Source organism: Phyllostomus discolor, chromosome 1, assembly GCF_004126475.2.
Source record: "Phyllostomus discolor isolate MPI-MPIP mPhyDis1 chromosome 1, mPhyDis1.pri.v3, whole genome shotgun sequence".
Lineage (NCBI taxonomy): Eukaryota > Metazoa > Chordata > Mammalia > Chiroptera > Phyllostomidae > Phyllostomus > Phyllostomus discolor.
In genome coordinates, this window is record NC_040903.2 from 84,587,050 (window position 1) to 84,604,691 (window position 17,642).

General features: G+C 37.8%; 1 protein-coding gene across 1 annotated transcript; it reads left to right on the plus strand.

The window, feature by feature from the left end:
- Nucleotides 1-6,342: 6,342 nt before the first annotated feature.
- On the plus strand, nt 6,343-16,480 carry GIMD1 (GIMAP family P-loop NTPase domain containing 1). The gene is made up of 2 exons (XM_028508331.2): nt 6,343-6,897; nt 16,220-16,480. The coding sequence occupies exons 1-2, from the start codon at nt 6,478-6,480 to the stop codon at nt 16,478-16,480; spliced, it is 681 nt and encodes a 226-aa protein (XP_028364132.1). The 5' UTR covers nt 6,343-6,477.
- The last annotated feature ends 1,162 nt before the right edge of the window (nt 16,481-17,642 follow it).

Consider the following 17,642-nt stretch of genomic DNA (forward strand, 5'->3'; position numbering starts at 1 on the left):
TGCTCAACATTTAATTTTCCTTTAGTAAGTATAAAATCAAAACTTTACTGATTTTTCTCTCTGCTTTCAAGACTGAATTCATTTTTTTCAATAATGCCTCAAAGTTGGTGGTCAATAACTGGCTCAGATTTGGTGGTCAGAAATTTAGTTTCAGACATTAAATCATTATGACCCAGAGGCACCGGTTGTAAATTTTGTTTATGTTTATGGAAATCCACTTCAAACTATAAAAATGCAGAAATTAATTGCATATACACATGTGGACATGCCAGCATTTATTAAGTACGCAAAGTCTGCCTGGAAAAAGTCAAGCCATTGTTAATACAATGAGAACAGTTTGCAGAATGTCAATGTAACCTGGCAGCCAAGGAGAGTGGACTGGAATGTGCATGCATGAACAATGACAACTTCAGTGGGGGCAGTAGACACCATTGAGTGAGCATGTGTGCTGTGTGGCCATCACATTCAAAATGACTGAGAGAGTAGAGCAATGAACCTGCATCAAATTTTGCATTAAGTTTGAACATTCTTTCACAGAAACTATTTGGATGATTCATAAGGCCGCAGCTACTAGCAACTGGTGATTGGCATCTTCATCACGACAACGCGCCTGCTCATGCATCACATCTCATGCAGAATTTTTTGTGAAACATCAAATCACCCAGGTGACTCAGTCCCCCTATAGTCCAGATTTGGTGCCCTGTGACTTCTGGCTTTTCCCAAAACTAAAGTCACCTTTGAAAGGGAAGAGATTTCAGAGCTTGATAAGATTCAGGAAAATATGACAGTGCAGCTGATGGTGATTGGCAGAACTGTGTGAGGTCCCAAGCTACTTACTCTGAAGGGGACTGAGGTGTCATTGTCCCATGTACAATGTTTCTTGTATCGTCTTCAATAAATATCTCTATTTTTCCTTACATGGCTGGGTAGCTTCTGGACAGACTTCATATAATGCCAAACCCTATGTAAGTATGATATCTTCGAGACAGACTTTGTATAAAGCCAAGCCCTACGTAAGTATGTGAGAATAAGTAGAGGAATCTAGTGCCAGAAATAGAGGTGATTATACTTAGAAAATTTTAAATATGAGTGAAGTGTGTATTGATTATATTATAAATCACTAAAATTGACACAAGAAGAGTCAAACTACCATGGCAGAAATTTGTAAAGTTATTCTAGAATGACTTCCAGAAAGTTTCTGGGCCTAGCTTTTTAATGTAAGTTTCTTCAAACTTTCTAGGGATATGTAACTGCCAAGGTATCTAAATTATTATGAAGCACCATAGAAGAAATAAATTTTTCTATTCATTTTAAGAGGTCAGCATATTCCTGATCTGAAAACCTGATATAGGATAAAAAATGAAAGCTATAAACCAATCTCCCAATTAATAAAGTTGCTAAAATTATAAATAAATCTTAGCAAATTAAATGCAGTTGCATAGCAAATTATTATACTCTGCTCTGGCTCGTGTGACTCAGTAGATGGAGTGCCAGACTTCGAACCAAAGGGTCTCTGGTTTGATTCCCAGTCAGGGCACATACCTGGGTTGCAGGCCAAGCCCCCAGGAGGGGGCACTTGAGAGGCAATCACACATTGATATTTCTCTCCCTGTCTTTCTCCCTCCCTTCCCCTCTCTAGAAATAAATAAATAAATCCTTTAAAAAATGTTAAAAAAAATACTGTATCCTGTTTGCCAACAATTACTCTTGACTTGAAATGGTTCATGCTGTAAACATAATCCATTAGTAATGCCCCTCATTACTGTAATGATTCTTAAGTAAATAGGGGGAGGAAATGTGTAGTCCAAAAAAAGAAATATATTGTCAGTGCCCTTGAGGAGCCCTTGCCCCATGGGCCCCAGGTATTAAAGATAGAAAAGTGATTCTATTTTCCTTCCTATTCTTTTCTGAATTTTCTAAGTGCATTGAAATATATATTTCACTTATAACTCTAAAAATTAATTAGAAAAACTCAGAAGGAAAACAAAAAAAGCAAATAAACAAAAAACAGCCAGAGCCTCATAAAACATCATAAGTGTTCCTGTGTGGGGTTGGAACTGGTAGAATCTGTAAAATATGAAACAACCAAGTTTGAACTGGTTTCCTATTCCCATCGATATTGCTGCTCAGACATGGGCATTCTTCATTGCTCTGAGAACTTTTACACTGTGTTCAAATTAGGACCATCTGCCTCCCAACTTTAATCTGCTGGCCAGTGTTCTCTAAAATTTTTTGAAAGGTGAGACCTGATATCTTATTCTAAGACCACCTCAGACGGAGCCAGTCCAATCACCACCAACTTCAGCCAGTTTATCTGTGTTCCCCTTGACTTGGGGCAGTGTTGGCCAAGGTTAAGGTAAGTTAGACATCATAAATAAAGATTTCCATTATTACTCTAAGGTTCTTCTTTATTATGAAAAAATAACATATTAGGAAGTGATTCACATTTCAAGCCAATGCAAACTGGAATTTGTCTAAAATCATGAGTGTCTTTAAACCAAATGACTGTGTCAAGCACTATCTGTACTAAAACTCAATTTAATAAAGTATCGAATAAGAATTTTACTGAGTATAATGACATATAATTTATATAATCATGTATAGACACACACATAATGTGTGTGTTCAGGGCTGAAGTGCATCTCTCTACAATTTATATGTTGAAGTTCTAACCTCTAGGACCTCAGAATGGGACTAAATTGGGAGACAGGGCCTTTAAAGAGGTAATTAGGTCGAAGTGAGGCCATTAGGATGGGTCCTAACCCAATATGACTGGTGTCCTTATAAAAAAAGGAAATGTGGACACAGATACACAGAGGAAGGACCATGGGAAGACATAGGAAGAAGTTAGCCATTGACAAGCCAAGGAGAAAGTCCTCAGGAGAAACTACTACACCTAACTTCAGACTTCTAGCCTCCAGAACTCTGAGAATATTAATTTCTGTTGTTTAAGCCTCTAAGTCTATGATACTTGTTATGGCTCCTAAAAAACTAATATAATGTGTGTGTATGTATAATCTGAATATAACTTTTACTCATGTCACATAATATGTCATTTCATATATTATGAAGTCGAACATATTCCCAAAGATTCTTGCAGATTTTTAGGACTAGTGTCCTTCCAGCTTCAACCTCCTGCCCCCACTGACTTACTGCAATTCAGAAACCATTTCACAGTCTCCACCTTTTGTTATAACTATCCTGTGCTAATCTAGGGTGGACCTTGGGTCTTTCCATGAATTTCCACCAAATAAAATCAAAGTAAAATGCAACAATATTCAAAAACAAAACAAAAATAAAAATTTATCTTCATACAAAGTAACTGAATGTGGTGCCTTTACATCTCAGCAGTGCAAAAATCTTCAAATTGGGCATTAGCTATCTCTGCTCTAAAATAGTCCCTTAGCCATTTTCACAAGTGAGATCTCCTCCTCTTCCTCTTCCCACCTTCCCTCCTTCTCTGGCTCCTCTCCCTTTTCCCTCCCTTCCCTCCCTCCCTGCCACCCCTATACACCCTGATGATCTTCCCTATTCTTTTCTTGTCCTTTCCCCCATCCCCAACAGTCAGGCTATCACTTTATGTGAATGTGGCTCCTGCTCTCAGGATACCTTTTCCACCTTAAATGGCTAATCAAACTGTCCTCAAACAGAGGCAGTTCTCTTTCTCAGAGAAATCCCAGAGTCAGCTGTTAAAGTTACACAGTTTGATCCCTGCTACTTTAATTTAGCCAAGTTACTTAAAAGAGTGAGGTAGTTTTTCAAGTTGTTGTTTTCACCCTGATTCAAAAATAATTAACCTAAACAATTTAATATCATCTAATACTAATACATTACTCTTACTATATGACCCCTAGGTGGACTCAAATCTAAAATCTCCATTAAACCTCTTGAAAATTCTTTTTAAATTTTGAAGATTCATTGGAATTTTGACCACACATATGAACCCTGAACTCTGTTTTTTAAAGGGTCAAATGTTGCAGTCAGCAAATGATTTAAACTATAATTTCGAACTGGAAGGTTCGAAAACTTAGAACCTTGTCCATGCGCCACTTTCTATACAGGACATAGGGAAGAAGGCTCAGTTTTGCCTTCATTCAAAAGACCATTCCACACAAGTGTTACATGTTGCTGCACATTGCCTAGTTGAAGAATGTCAGTTTATGGTGTCAGGAAGAAAATGAAAATAAATTCTGGTTCAAAATCACTTATCAGGAAACAGGCTGCTACTGCCACCTGGGGGAGGTTTTTTCTGCTTCACTCGAGAGAGCCAAATGTGCTCGTCAGATGAGTGCATTCGCTCGTGTTTTCCTTGTCATATTTGCACAGGAAGAAGTCTTTCTAACGTTCTGCCCATGAAGTCATAAGGCATTCCAGATGTCTCCAAGCTTCCTTCACACAGAACACACATTTCACAGACCTTTTGAGGAGTACAGGAGAAGATGAAACAGAGTATAACCATATGAAGGTTTTTACATCTTACACACAGGAAAGTATTTTAGAAAAAATATGGATTATATACTAAGAAGTAGAAAAAACAAATTTAAGCTTTCATGAACAAAATAAAGTCCCTATTTTAATAAAAATTTATTTGGCCTCAAGTTACAGTTAATTGTACTCATTGAATATCATTAATTGATAAGAAAACTTCATGTGATTACTCTAGTGATTGCATCAATCTGGATAAAATAATAAATTTCAATTATATGGAAATAGTCAAGTTTTCTTAAAGTATTTTTAAATTCATGAACTTACTGCTGTTATAAAGTCAATATCTATTTATTTCACATACATTACATATCTATTTGTTGAAATTTTCAAAAACATGGTAATATGGCATTCATCAATTACAATGGAAAAATATAACCATTGCTTTTGAATGCTTAGTCTCTCTTTAACACTTAGCAATATTGCATTACTTCATGCTGTAGATAAATTGTTAATATTAGCAATGTCCTAAAACAAAGAATTTAATCCTGGCTAAAGAAGTTTCAGGAAGTACCTATTGAGATTACAGGTCTGTCAGGTGACACAAAAGTCAGCGCTGATTAGAGAAAGACAACTAATCATTTATAGAGAAGATACTGGTAACAGATTAACTAAATAGAATACACACAGTATCAGCCCCACAGTGGTACAATAATAACGTTAAAAGGCTAAAGTTCATACCAAAGAACACCTGTACCAGCTTGAGGGAAGTCTTTGTGGAAAGCATTTTCAACATTGGAAACGGTACGTGACATACAGCAACCAGGTTGGGATTCCATAATTAATTTTTCTCTTTTTAAAAATCATGTATCTGGTTCAGGAGTAAAAAAAAAATTCTGAGTGATTAAATTACAGCCAACACAGATGAATGAGAGGATTAAGCTGGGGTCACCACGAGGGATCCAAGAAATGAGTATATTTTGTATGGGGTTTGAGATGCCTTCATGTTAGGGTCTGGGTAGACTGGAGTTAGGGGCATTAGAGGACAAGAAAGGCCCAAGGTACTTTCTATATATATATAAAATATAGAAACTCTATAAGAGAAGTATAAGTTATAAGCAAAAATAATAAATATGCAATAGGAAATGCCTTTATTCCTTAATCAGTAGTGAGTTCTTTTAGTACTTGGCCAGTAGCATTGCCTTATTGATCTAATGAAAAAGAAAGATGACTGTATAATGCTACAAAGGGCTTATATTCTGCACAAGAGATTAATTACAGTTAAGGGGTGGTGCAAATGGAATAGAGTCTCGGAAAGTTCTCCACCCTCAAAACTGAGCTGCACAATGTGTTGGACTTTCTTTATTAAGGAACCGATAATTTTTACCATGGTGGGCCATGGAAATGATGTATTGATTATTTCATTACAGAAATTACAAGTAGTTCTCATTTTTATTAGAATGTTGCCTGGCTATAAAAAGTTATTAAATAGAAACAGAAGGCTTCTTTAACATTATTCATGTTCCATAGGAGAGAAGCATCCGGGAAGTCAGTAAAGATGATTAGTTCACAGATGCCACAGGTGTAGACAAGCAGTGGGAAGGTGGGAAGGTGGGGGACGGGGTTTAAAGGCAAGAAGGGCTGTTTATCCCACTGTTCCTACTTCTCCTCCAAGAATGAATAGTTTTCAAATACTGCTACTAGCTTTGAACTGAGGGACTTCAGCACCCATTCCTGAACCACCTCACCGACCACACGGATGACTTAATATGGTTTGCATTATCTTTATATAATTTTCTTCTCTCATTGTCCTGTAATTTTTGCTCCCTCCTCCCTTTCTTATCTGTATTTGACTTCCCTCTCCTCTCCCATTACAAACTACTAATATTATTTCAATCTTCCCTCCTCACTGGGGTGTGTCCACTTTAGTGAATCACTCCTCCATCCTGTAGTTACTATGAATGAGGGGAAAGCAAATTAGAGGTTACACCTGGGGTGCTCCAGGCCAGGTAAGAAGCTTTAGATGGGGTGAGCATAGCAGCCTACTTGCTTATGCTGAGCTTTTGTTTATCCCCAGCCATGACAGACTCCAACAAGGTGGTCATCAACTTGGCCCTCTTTGGCCTGACTCAGAGTGGGAAAAGTTCTGCTGGAAACGTTCTTCTGGGAAGCAATGACTTCCAAAGCACCTTTGCTCCATGTTCTGTGACCAAAAATTGTCATCTGGGCCGCAGTTGTCACCTCCGTAGTTTCATGCGCCGAGGAGGGCAAGAGATAACCCTGCAGGTCCAGGTGTTGGACACTCCAGGGTATCCTCACAGCAAGCTGAGCAAGAATCATGTGAAACAAGAGGTCAAGGAGGCCCTGAAACAACACTTTGGGAAAGAGGGTCTCCATCTTGCCCTGCTGGTCCAGAGAGCAGACATGCCTCTCTGCGAACAGGAGGCATCTTCCCCGGTCCAGATGATCCAGGTAAGGCAAAAAGGCAATTGCACTAATGCTATTAGTATCATTTGGAGGACATTATCCTAATAGAAAAGAATTATAACAACTTTTTTAAAAAGTCACTCTCTTTCTCTCTCTTGAGCATGCCCACGCCTTTCCCTACCCCTCTTTTCTTTTCAGGGCAAGAGGGTGAGCACTAGTGCTCTCTCTCTCTCTCTCTCTCTCTCTCTCTCTCGATCACACCCATGCCTTTTCCCCTCTTCTTACCCCAGGCACCTTCTCTCTGCCTTCATTTTTCTGAACTCCAAGGCCCACTCTTGCCTCTGTGAGTTGTTTTCTGAGCCCATGCAGACCAGCTGGCTCACCTTTTCAACCTCTGTGACTTTCTAAATAAACTTTCTCATACAATTTGGGGAAAAAAACTGGTTAAAGTAATTTAAAGCAAGTTTCAAGTAAGTCATTTAAAACAACTGCTGGTCACATCAAGATATTCAGTAGAAATTACTTGATTTTTTCCACCCAGTCATTTTCACAATTTTCTTTGGAGGAATTTAGTCAGTCATTTTACAACTGGGTCATTGAAAAAAATAAGATATTAAACTTTAGAGGCTTACTGTCTTGAGTCCCTAAGAACTATAAACCTGAGTGAGTCTGTAATTGTGGCCCCAGACTATCTCTCTGCGTCAAAATCAACTGGGTTCCTTGTTAAAAGTGCAGATTCATCCAAGTTCTCTGAAACAGAATTTCAAAAGTAGAGCCTATGTATATACACATGCATAAACTCTCCATATATTTCTTAAAAGCAGTCAAGTTTCAGAACCACTGAACTAAAATACTGAATTGCATCCATGTAACATCGAGGGGACAATTTCATAGTACACTGATAAATGGATGTTCGTTCACTCACTCAGGCATTGAACACGGAATTGAGTACCCTCACCCAGCTTAATGACTGGTGAATATTACATGAGTTTTGCCATCAGGAAACTTAGAGTCTGGAAAAGACAAATCGATAACAAATAAGATACAATGCATTATGTGCCTCAGTAGTGTAATGTCTGACCAGGGGGAAAGGAGACTCCACTGAGACATACCATGATGACTATACAGGAGCACCCTATGCTTTATTTATGGGGAAAAATCAGGAATTGCAGATGCTTTGTTTGCCTCATAATCTGTAGAGTCAGTCAGAAACTGCTATGTTCCAGCCTTGAGAAGACCACGACCACCTCAGGGTAAACATGAATGACATATGCCACCTTTGCCTGTGGCCCATCCTGTTGTTTGTTCATTTGTTGTAAGTCACTAAGTTGGAGGCTTATTCAGCCAGTTTAGGAGAGGAGCTGGGAAGCAGGGAGAAGTTTTGGGTATGGCCACAGCTCAGAGCAGGAGGCAGTAATACCTGCATATGGTACATGAGCAAGGCCCATGTATGACCAATGATTCCTGAAGCCTGCTCATTGAGCTGCTCCATTCTATTTAATTTCTCGATTCTCTAGTCTGGGCCCACCCAAATTTAACTGCTGGACTTGACAAGTTTTACTCTCTGGCCCTGTTAAGTCACCAACCTCAGAGATCTCATCTCTGCTAGAAGTTCCATAGGTAAAGTACATGAAGAATAGAGAGCCAATATATTTCATTCAGGAAAATTTTGTATAAATGCCACTCTTGGTCCATTTCTGACCATGCTGGTGTTGGATCTGTTACACTTAGGAAGATAATATACTTTGCTTTAAAGAAAGACTTTTCCCCTTTAACTAGTAAAGGCATAAGATTGTTTTCAATGACAGACACATATTGTATTTTTCAGTAACTGTACATGTGTCTAAAAATAAAAAAAATCCACATGTGTAATCACAAGAAACTAGTGGAAAAAATTAGGGTGACAAGAGTATAAAAAATAATCTTCATCATTCAACTCCTGAAAAATCAAGGGCATGCTGTACAAAAGCAAAGAAAAAGGAAGATGATTGCAATTAGGAAACAATGTGGAATCCAAGAAAGCCCACAAACCTCTCCCAAACTCTCCGATCCTGCATGTAAAACAACAGTTCTGGTGGGGAATCAAGTGGCGGAGGGGAAACTGAAGCTTTCCATCAGTGTAGTTTTCAAAGAGTTTTTAAAGTTCACTTAAAGCTACTATTAAATAAGCATCCATCTTAAACTATAGATGGCTGTAATTCATAAGTTCAGTTAACGCATAAACAAATATTTCTCAAAACTAACCTGACTCTCTCCATATGTCTCCAAATTTTTCTCTATGCTGGTCCTATGCTGAGCCAAAAAGGGTATTTAAAAGACACACCATGCATTTTGAAAATAGATTTTTCCAGTTTTAGGATATAGGACAATATTGTAATCCCCTAATTTTTTAAATGAAAGTAAATTTGTTTCATATATGTGTCTGATTTTTTTAAATGGTATCTGGCCTACAGCCTCGTCTTAAGGCTGCCTTCCATAAGTTAGTGTCCAATTCAGGAGTTGAAGGCAGAAAGGAGATGGGCTAGGGCCAAACCCAGATCCATAGTAATTTTTTTGAGAATAAATAAGTTCTCTCCCAGGAGAACTCAGCAGCCAAGACTTCGTAATCCTGAGGGACCCAGAGCCCTGGGAGACATCGCAGTCCTATTTTGGGCTTCCACCATGATCTCCCACTGAAGGTCGCCTAAGCTCAGGCTGGCTGTTTATGACCTCCTTCCGGAAGGTGCCTCGCATCTTGGTGGCAGCCATCTGGATGCACTCGCAGATTGTGAGCAGCTGCAGAACGTCTGAATATTCAACAGCACCAGCAGCTGCTAGGAAGGAGCAAGGAGTTGTTAAGGTCCTCTTGTTGCAGACACACCCTGGATTTCTTTTTCTGGGCTGATTCAAAATAGGGAATAGAACATCTGCCCTCACCCTTTCTCTCTCCCCTTTCTGGGGCATGGATGCCTGCCATGGAAGGAGTGTTCGAGGCCCATGCCAGAGAATGACCTCTTCTTTCCTGTACCTCCCTGTTGCCTCTTTGAATATCTCAATTTGTGCTCCAATATTTTACAGATGCTTCATAGGTTTTCAGTTGTGACAACTGAAATATTTCCCTAAATGATCCATTTTTCTTTATTTATATTAGGCCTTTATTAATTTACAGTAAAATGGTAGAGATATGTCAGTGAGTCATCCCCTCCAAAATTGGGAGAAAGGGGGAATGGTTCACTTTAATATTATATGAATATCATTTGAATATTTAAACAAATCCACAAGTAATGGATCAGAGCAGATATAATAAAGTCACCTTAGGGAAAGCGCTAGCATGCAGCCAAACTCTAAGAACTGAATGCCTGAATTGACTACAACCATATTATTTACACTATCATGGTATCATGCATTATTACTGTAAACCAGGGGTGTCAAACTCACTTTCACTGGGGGCTGCGTCAGCCTCACGATTGCCTTCAAAGGGCTGAATGTAATTTTAACTCCCTAACAGTTAAGGAGTTGTTACATTTATACAGTCCGAAAATTATTTCAGCCCTTTGAAGGCAACTGCGAGGCTGATGTGGCCCCCCCATGAAAATGAGTTTGATACCCCTGCTATAAACATTCAGGCTTTATGCATTTATTTTTGATTTAGAATGAACTACTTGACTGTTGATGTTATAGGTGGATATGTATATAAAAGGCTCAGATAAGCCAATGCAAGGATAGAAAATACAAAGATCATCAGCTTAGTTATTTGATAGAATTTAGTTAAAAATAAGCCTTGCTATATAATTCTGGGTATATGACTATAAATGTTACTAAGACTTTCTTGGCTTCAGTTCCTCACTTCTGACTGAAGTGGAGATAATTTTACCAGTGTTAAAGGGTTCTGAGGGTTATATTTAACAATTATAATGTGCTTTGCATTGGACCTGACTTAGAGTAGGTTCACAGTAGGTTCACAGACATTACTATTATTATTGTTTTCATTGTTATACTCACTACTCAAATTGCAATGGGTACCACTCAGCTGAACACTAGGTATGGGCAACATATTATAGAGGTTAGGAGCGTGGGTTTTAGAGTTAAGTTATACCTGTGTTCAAGTTCCTACTTAGCTATTTACTTGCTTTGTGACCTTGGGCAAGTAACTTCTCTAAACTTCAATCTCTTCATTGATAAATCAGGACAGAGAATAGTGTTTACTGCCTCACTTCAGGACGAATACCATATTTACACAATAGTAAATTAACTCAAGCACTGGCATATATTGGCTATGGTCATTATGATTTTATTGTTGGAATTTGATCCTAAAATTAGGCCATAGTATTCATAAATTTTCTTTGGGATTATCATGCTAGGCTTCAAAACAAAGTAAGAGTGAAATCAAACTTCCATGGCCCCGGTTTGTAACTATAAGGGCTTCCTTACTAATTTAGAAAATTATGAGAAGAAAGTTCACTAGCTCAGTGAGGACAGAGTGAGGAACCCCAGGTGAGGGGGAAGGAGTGGGCCTGGTGGTCCCGGGACCTCTGCTGCAGGCCCAGGCCTGCCAACGGTCAGCCATGTAGCCTCGGCCAAGCCACTAACATTGCAGCCTCAGTCTCATCATCTGAAAATAAGGCAACTTGGACAGACGATCTTTAAAGTTGAAAATTCTCTGAATCTGATCTAAGGAGATCTTATCATTCAGCTTTGGCTCTCTGAGAAGGAAAGTACAGGGCTTTAAATGGGATGAGAGTCAGGGAATAGCATAACATATAAAAAATGGTCCTTATTGTCCTCCTTTTTTATAATTTTTTTCTCAGTTGATGTAATAGTTGGCTTTTTTTAAAGTTTCCCCCTAAAAAGTCCAGATGCTATGATTTCATCAACCACAAACAAATGGGGCAGGGCTGGTGAGGTCCTGGGAAAATGAATATAATTCCTGGAAAACAAAGTTTATATCCTAATTAGCTGTCCCAAAAGGACTAGATGGACTCATACCCATTAGCACTCTGAAACCAAACGAATTCATGATGGATTGTGAATTTTCCACCTAGCTTAGTACTGTGTTTAAGTTATTAGCACCAGATCACTTACATTAACTTATCTTGCTCTTGGATTTTTATGTGAGGTATCAATCAACTGTGATTATTCTTTTTCTGGGTCCATAGAGAGCACGTTTGGCCACTGACATGATGACTATACACCAAGCGACACACTGCTTTCAAATATTCTACTCTTTTCCAGCCAAATATCAATCTAAAGATTATAAGCTAAATCAACCATTCTTTTCTATTCTTGGCAGTAATTCAAAAGTACAATTTCTCTCACGGTTCAGGATATGAGTATCTTTTCATAAATAATTATCTGCATGTAAAAACTTCCCAATGGCTAAACACATGGAGTCGGAAGTGATATTGAGCTTACCAATCTATTTTCCTCAGGTACTTTAACGCATTTTTCCTGAATCATATTATGCTTTAAAGTATATGTTGGAGACAAATGGAACATGTTATAGTTACAATACAGAAAACCAAGAACTAAAGACCTATTATGAAAGTGGTACCATTTAATGCAGTAAGTACTAACAAGAGTTCTGTAATAATATATAACTCAAGGAAGGGTCAGCTCTACTAAACAGTTTATTTTGCACAAATTTTTAATATAGTGATGTTTTAAAAATATTTAATGACCAAAATGGCCCGTGCATCAACCAATGCTGAGAAGTGGGTCTGGGGGTAGTAGCATCAAGGGGCTGAGGGCAGCAGCTATGTGTTAACTCATGTTTCCCATTTCAATAGTATGACAGTCAATATAAGCACGTTTACAACAGACAGGGTGAATACCAGATCCAGCTATAAATCTGAGAAACTTCCAGAGACAAGAGTCATGAGGGATCAATAGGTGTGTAGAAATAGAATCCCAATACTACTATATAATCCCCAATAATGCTCAATCACGCTCTTTACTTGGCATGTCTTTGCTGCCCAGTAACCCCCTCGTTAATCCCTGTGTTGAAGGCATCATCACGTGCCAGAAAGTTTTCTGACCGTTCCTTTACCCCCACTCTCCATCCCCACCCCAAACTGGGCTCAATGTCTGCCCCTATAGCACCAATACACCCTCTATCACAGCACTTGCAATTACAATAAATCATATTTTTCCCCCGTCCCACTCCCTCAGTTCTAAGAATCCCCACTACTGAGAAGTAGAGAATGTATCTGTCTTGTGTTCTACTTTGCCTCTGGAATGAAGCAGACCCTCAGTGAATATTTGCAGAAGGAATAAATCACCTAGAATGCTTTTAACAGTTCAAACTTCCAGGTTCCACCCCTAAATATTCTGATGCATTTTTAGCAAGTCGAAAAAGTAGTTCTCGTGTAAATGACCCCAGAAATCTTTTCATTCCTAGAACCTAGGTCTGCTATATTTAGCATTTCATTAAATTTTTCAACCACTTTTACTAATTTGCTAGGGCTGTCAAAAGTAAGCACCACCAGCTGAGTAGTTTACACTATAGAAATTTATTGTCTCTCAGTCTTGGAGGCTTGATTTTTGAAATAGATGTTAGCAGAGTCAGTTCCTTCTAAGGGCTGTGCGTTAAAGATCTGTCCAGTGATTCTCTTCTTGCCTTATGGATGACCAACTTTATGTTCACACGGCATTCTCCCTGTATTCATGTCTTTGCCCAAATTTCTCTGGTTTATAAGGACACCAGTCATAATGGGTTAGAGGCCCACACTATGACCTTATCTCAACTAGTTGCATCTGCAACAACTCTATTTCTAAATAAAGTCACATTCTGAGGTACTGGAGGTTAGAACTTCAACATATGAGACACAGTTCAACCCATAACAGCAACTTTGATTTATTTTACCGCTCAATCCTGTCCCATGAGAGACGTGATGTAATACACCGACTATGTGACGAACTGTGAAGAGGTGTGCTCCTTCTGTTATGTCATGATCGGCCAAAATGAGACGAAGACATTACATGTGTACTTAGATTTACATAAGACCTATGTTCTTTAAAAGTTGGATGAGTTAAAGTTTTGCTAATTTATGTTTTCAAAAACACACAATTTATCTTTTTAAAGTATCTCTTTGAAAAATCCTTTTGTAAAGTTTAGAATCTTTCTGTTAAAATAACTATTCTCTCGTACTGACCTTGAAACTTCAATTTAGATGTTCTCAAGCAGGGTATTTTACACTGGACATATACAATTACTCTGTGTTGCAAACAGGCAAATTTTCAACAGATATGAAAGACAATTTTGAACTTATTCCTTGAGAGAGTCCCTCTGAATACAAAACAGAGTGCAGACTACAGGCAAATTCATGCAAATGAACTACAGAAAAAAAAGCAGCTTTACAAGGAAGTACAATTCATATACCAAGGGTTAAGCTTTGAAGCTGTAGATATAAATAACTAACTAAATAAATAAATCCCTTTCAAGATGGTGGTGGAGGTCCAAATTCCACATTAATCCAAAATATATTGAGAGTTTACAATGTGCTAAAGGCTTTGATTTATATATAAAGGCATAAACCTTGCATTCAAAGAGCTTAGAGTCAAGTTCTAGCAAAGGATATATAATTAAATATCATTGATAAATGCCAGGCCATATGGGTTATCATTGGTAACCATGGTCTCAAGATGCTTTTAATCTTAAATATACTGTTCCATAATTCCTGTATTTTCTTATTAAATTTACAAGACCTGATTCTTCCTTTCTCCCTTTTCTTTCCTTACTTCCTTTCACTCTCCCTGCCTCCCTTTCTCCTTTATTTTCATTTTTTAATATTATAAATACTAGTCCTATACTTGCTATGTACATTAAAAAGTTTTCTACATTGTCTCTCAATTTTTTCAGGATCTTTTAAAACCAGAGTTTATAATACCATTGTTTGTATTTTCTATGAACCAGTTTCTCCATATCATAAAAGAGATAATAGTATCTCCCACAAACTATCATGTTGAGCTTCAAAAGAGATAAAGATGTCAAGTGCTTAGCATAATAACTGGAACTAAATATCAGTTGAACTGCCCTCTTCTGATTATCAGAGGTCTTGGTTTGTATTCCTTAGCATTTTATGTTTTCTTGCTATTATAAACAATAGCAGCTTTGGAAATATTTTGGTAATGGGAGTGTTTGGAATGAAGGGAATGTTATTTTACTGTCACATTGTCATGACTTCATGTAACTGGAAATATTCAAGCACATTAAATGGTTATTTCTAGATGCCTTTCATATTGCATGAACAATTTGCCACATGCTGTTACTTGTGCTTCTATCAGCTTATTTTCACCAATCAAACAAGAATTTATTACATAACCAACTTCCACAGATCACTAAACAACGGAACGCCCGTCTTCAGTATTTTTCAGCCACATTAGAGGAAGTCATCCGATAAACTTTGTTGGATTCTAGGCATGTGAAGTGAGAGGATGAGAATCACAGTACTATTTTGTAGTTGTTCCAAATCACCAAATGTATGTATTTTGATCTTAGCTTTTCCATTACATGTAACCAGATTATGTAATTATAAATCCTTAGAAAATGCTTTTAGCTACAGTAATAACACAACATTCTTACCAAAAAAAAATATGACAATTCCCTTGGCCAAGGTACTTTGACTTATAGGAATTCAATGGTTCTAACAGATTTTGGTAGACAGGCTAATGCGAGTAATTGTTGAATGTTGTAAGTGTACATGCAATAGTTCCCCTTTATCGATGGGTCATTTGTTCCATGGCACCCAGTGGATGCTTGAGAACACATAGTACCAAACTCTATGCAGCTTTTTCCTGTACATACACACCTATGATAAAGTTTAGTTTGTAAATTGGGCCTAGTAAGAAATTAACAACAGTAACTAAGAATAAAACAGAACAATTAAAACAATGTACTGTCTTAAAGTTAATGTGAATGTGGTCTCTCTCAAAATATCTTACTGTACTGTACTTGCCCTCTTTCTTGTGACGCTGTGACGTGATACAGTGCCTACGTGATGACATGAAGCAAGGTGAATGGTGGCGGATCTTTTCGGACCAAGGTTAATTGTGGATTACTGAAAATGCAGAAAGTGAAACCACAGATAAGAGGGGACAGCTGTATATCTTATGCAGCATTGATAATATGCAGTTTTGAGGATATGTATTCATAGGTTATAACAGTAAAATAAAATAGAGAACTAAAGCCTTCTTTCAGAAGGCCTACACCTCTCTCCATTTGATTGCATTATTTGACTGCATCTTTACTTCCCATTACACATATCAGCTCTTAAAACCATAATGCCATGCAGATCTGTTGACTGTGTATGTAGGACCATAATACTCCTTTGTCCTTTTTGGAGGAAGATAGTCCAAAGGAAAGAGCCACTTAATATCTTCTCTCTTTCAGGAACTTCTGGGACATGCTTGGAAGAATTATACTGCCATCCTTTTCACCCATGCAGAAAAAATAGAAGCAGCTGGCTTCAGTGAAGATGAATACTTACATGAAGCCTCTGATGCACTGCTAACCCTACTAAACTCTATTCAGCACAGATACATTTTCCAGTATAAAAAAGGAAACTCACTTAATGAACAAAGAATAAATGTCTTAGAAAGAATCATGGAATTTATAAAAGAAAATTGTTACCAAGTTCTTACCTTTAAATAAAATTTAGATAAAAAGAAAAAAGCATTAGGTTTTAATGTCAGAAATCTGGTATCAAAAGTGCCTTTGTGGGAATGGACGTGGACCATGAGAATCCCAACACCCTGCCAGGGAGGGTGTATAGTCACATAACCACTATGGAAATGACCCAGATATTCATTAACAGTAGCATGGAGAAGCAAAGTGTAGATTTCACACAATGGAATGTTACCTGGTAATGGGAATGAACAAACTACAACTGCATGTGACAGTTTCAATGAATTGCCCAAATATAATGTTGACAGCAAGAAGCCAAACATGCTCCATAAATGTAACAGACTTCATTTTCGACAGTTGAGTATCTTTTCCCTATCATCATTGCCTGTCATCAATTGGTGTTTTCATCTTAAAATATCTATCCCTAACAACAGTTTGATAAATGTCTTACTTCATGTTCATTTTCCAGATTACTGCTGAGTTGGAGCATCTTTTTCTATAGGCACGTTGGTCATTTAGATTGGCCTTTCTATGAACTGCCCTTCACATTTTTGTCCTTTTTGTCATTTTCCTACTGGCTTATGTCTCACAAAGATTCTTTGCTTGATCAAAACTTTAGACAGGCTCCCAAACTCCTCTTGGGCCATCTGTGCCTCGTAAAATACAGTTTTAACAAGAATCCTGGTAAATCAGTTGAATCAGAATCCTGCATCTTCATTTTTCTGATCGAGTTCTTCAGATGTCTGATTATCCTGGCCTGGCTTCAGCAAAGATTCTGTTAGGTCGGTTTGGCCAGACTACCCTTGACCCCTCTTGCTTCCTCTTAATAATTGTACATCCACAGATCCACACCCTGCTCCTTGCCTATAAATTCCCTCTTGCCCATACTGTATAGAGTTGGGCCCAATCTCTCTCCCCACTGTAAAATCCCATTGTGCTTCCTATGTATCTCGAAGGACCTAAATTACCATCAGGTCTGCCTTACCAACTTGAACATGTATCACTATTTTTTTCTTAAATACCTCACGCCTGGCAAACTGGAAGAGCTCTATATTGTATATAATAGCCCTCTGTGCTTTATGATGCATTTTTTCAATTCTATGACTTATCCTTTCATTTTGTTTTAATAATTTTTGCCAAATTAAATTTGTGTATTTCTGTCATATATTTCTATGTATTTTAGTTTAAT

Coding starts and splice junctions, on each gene's coding strand:
- GIMD1 (XM_028508331.2), top strand. CDS start 6,478: ATGCTGAGCTTTTGTTTATCCCCAGCCATGACAGACTCCAACAAGGTG. Junction 6,898..16,219: donor CCCCGGTCCAGATGATCCAG/GTAAGGCAAAAA, acceptor TCTCTCTTTCAG/GAACTTCTGGGACATGCTTG.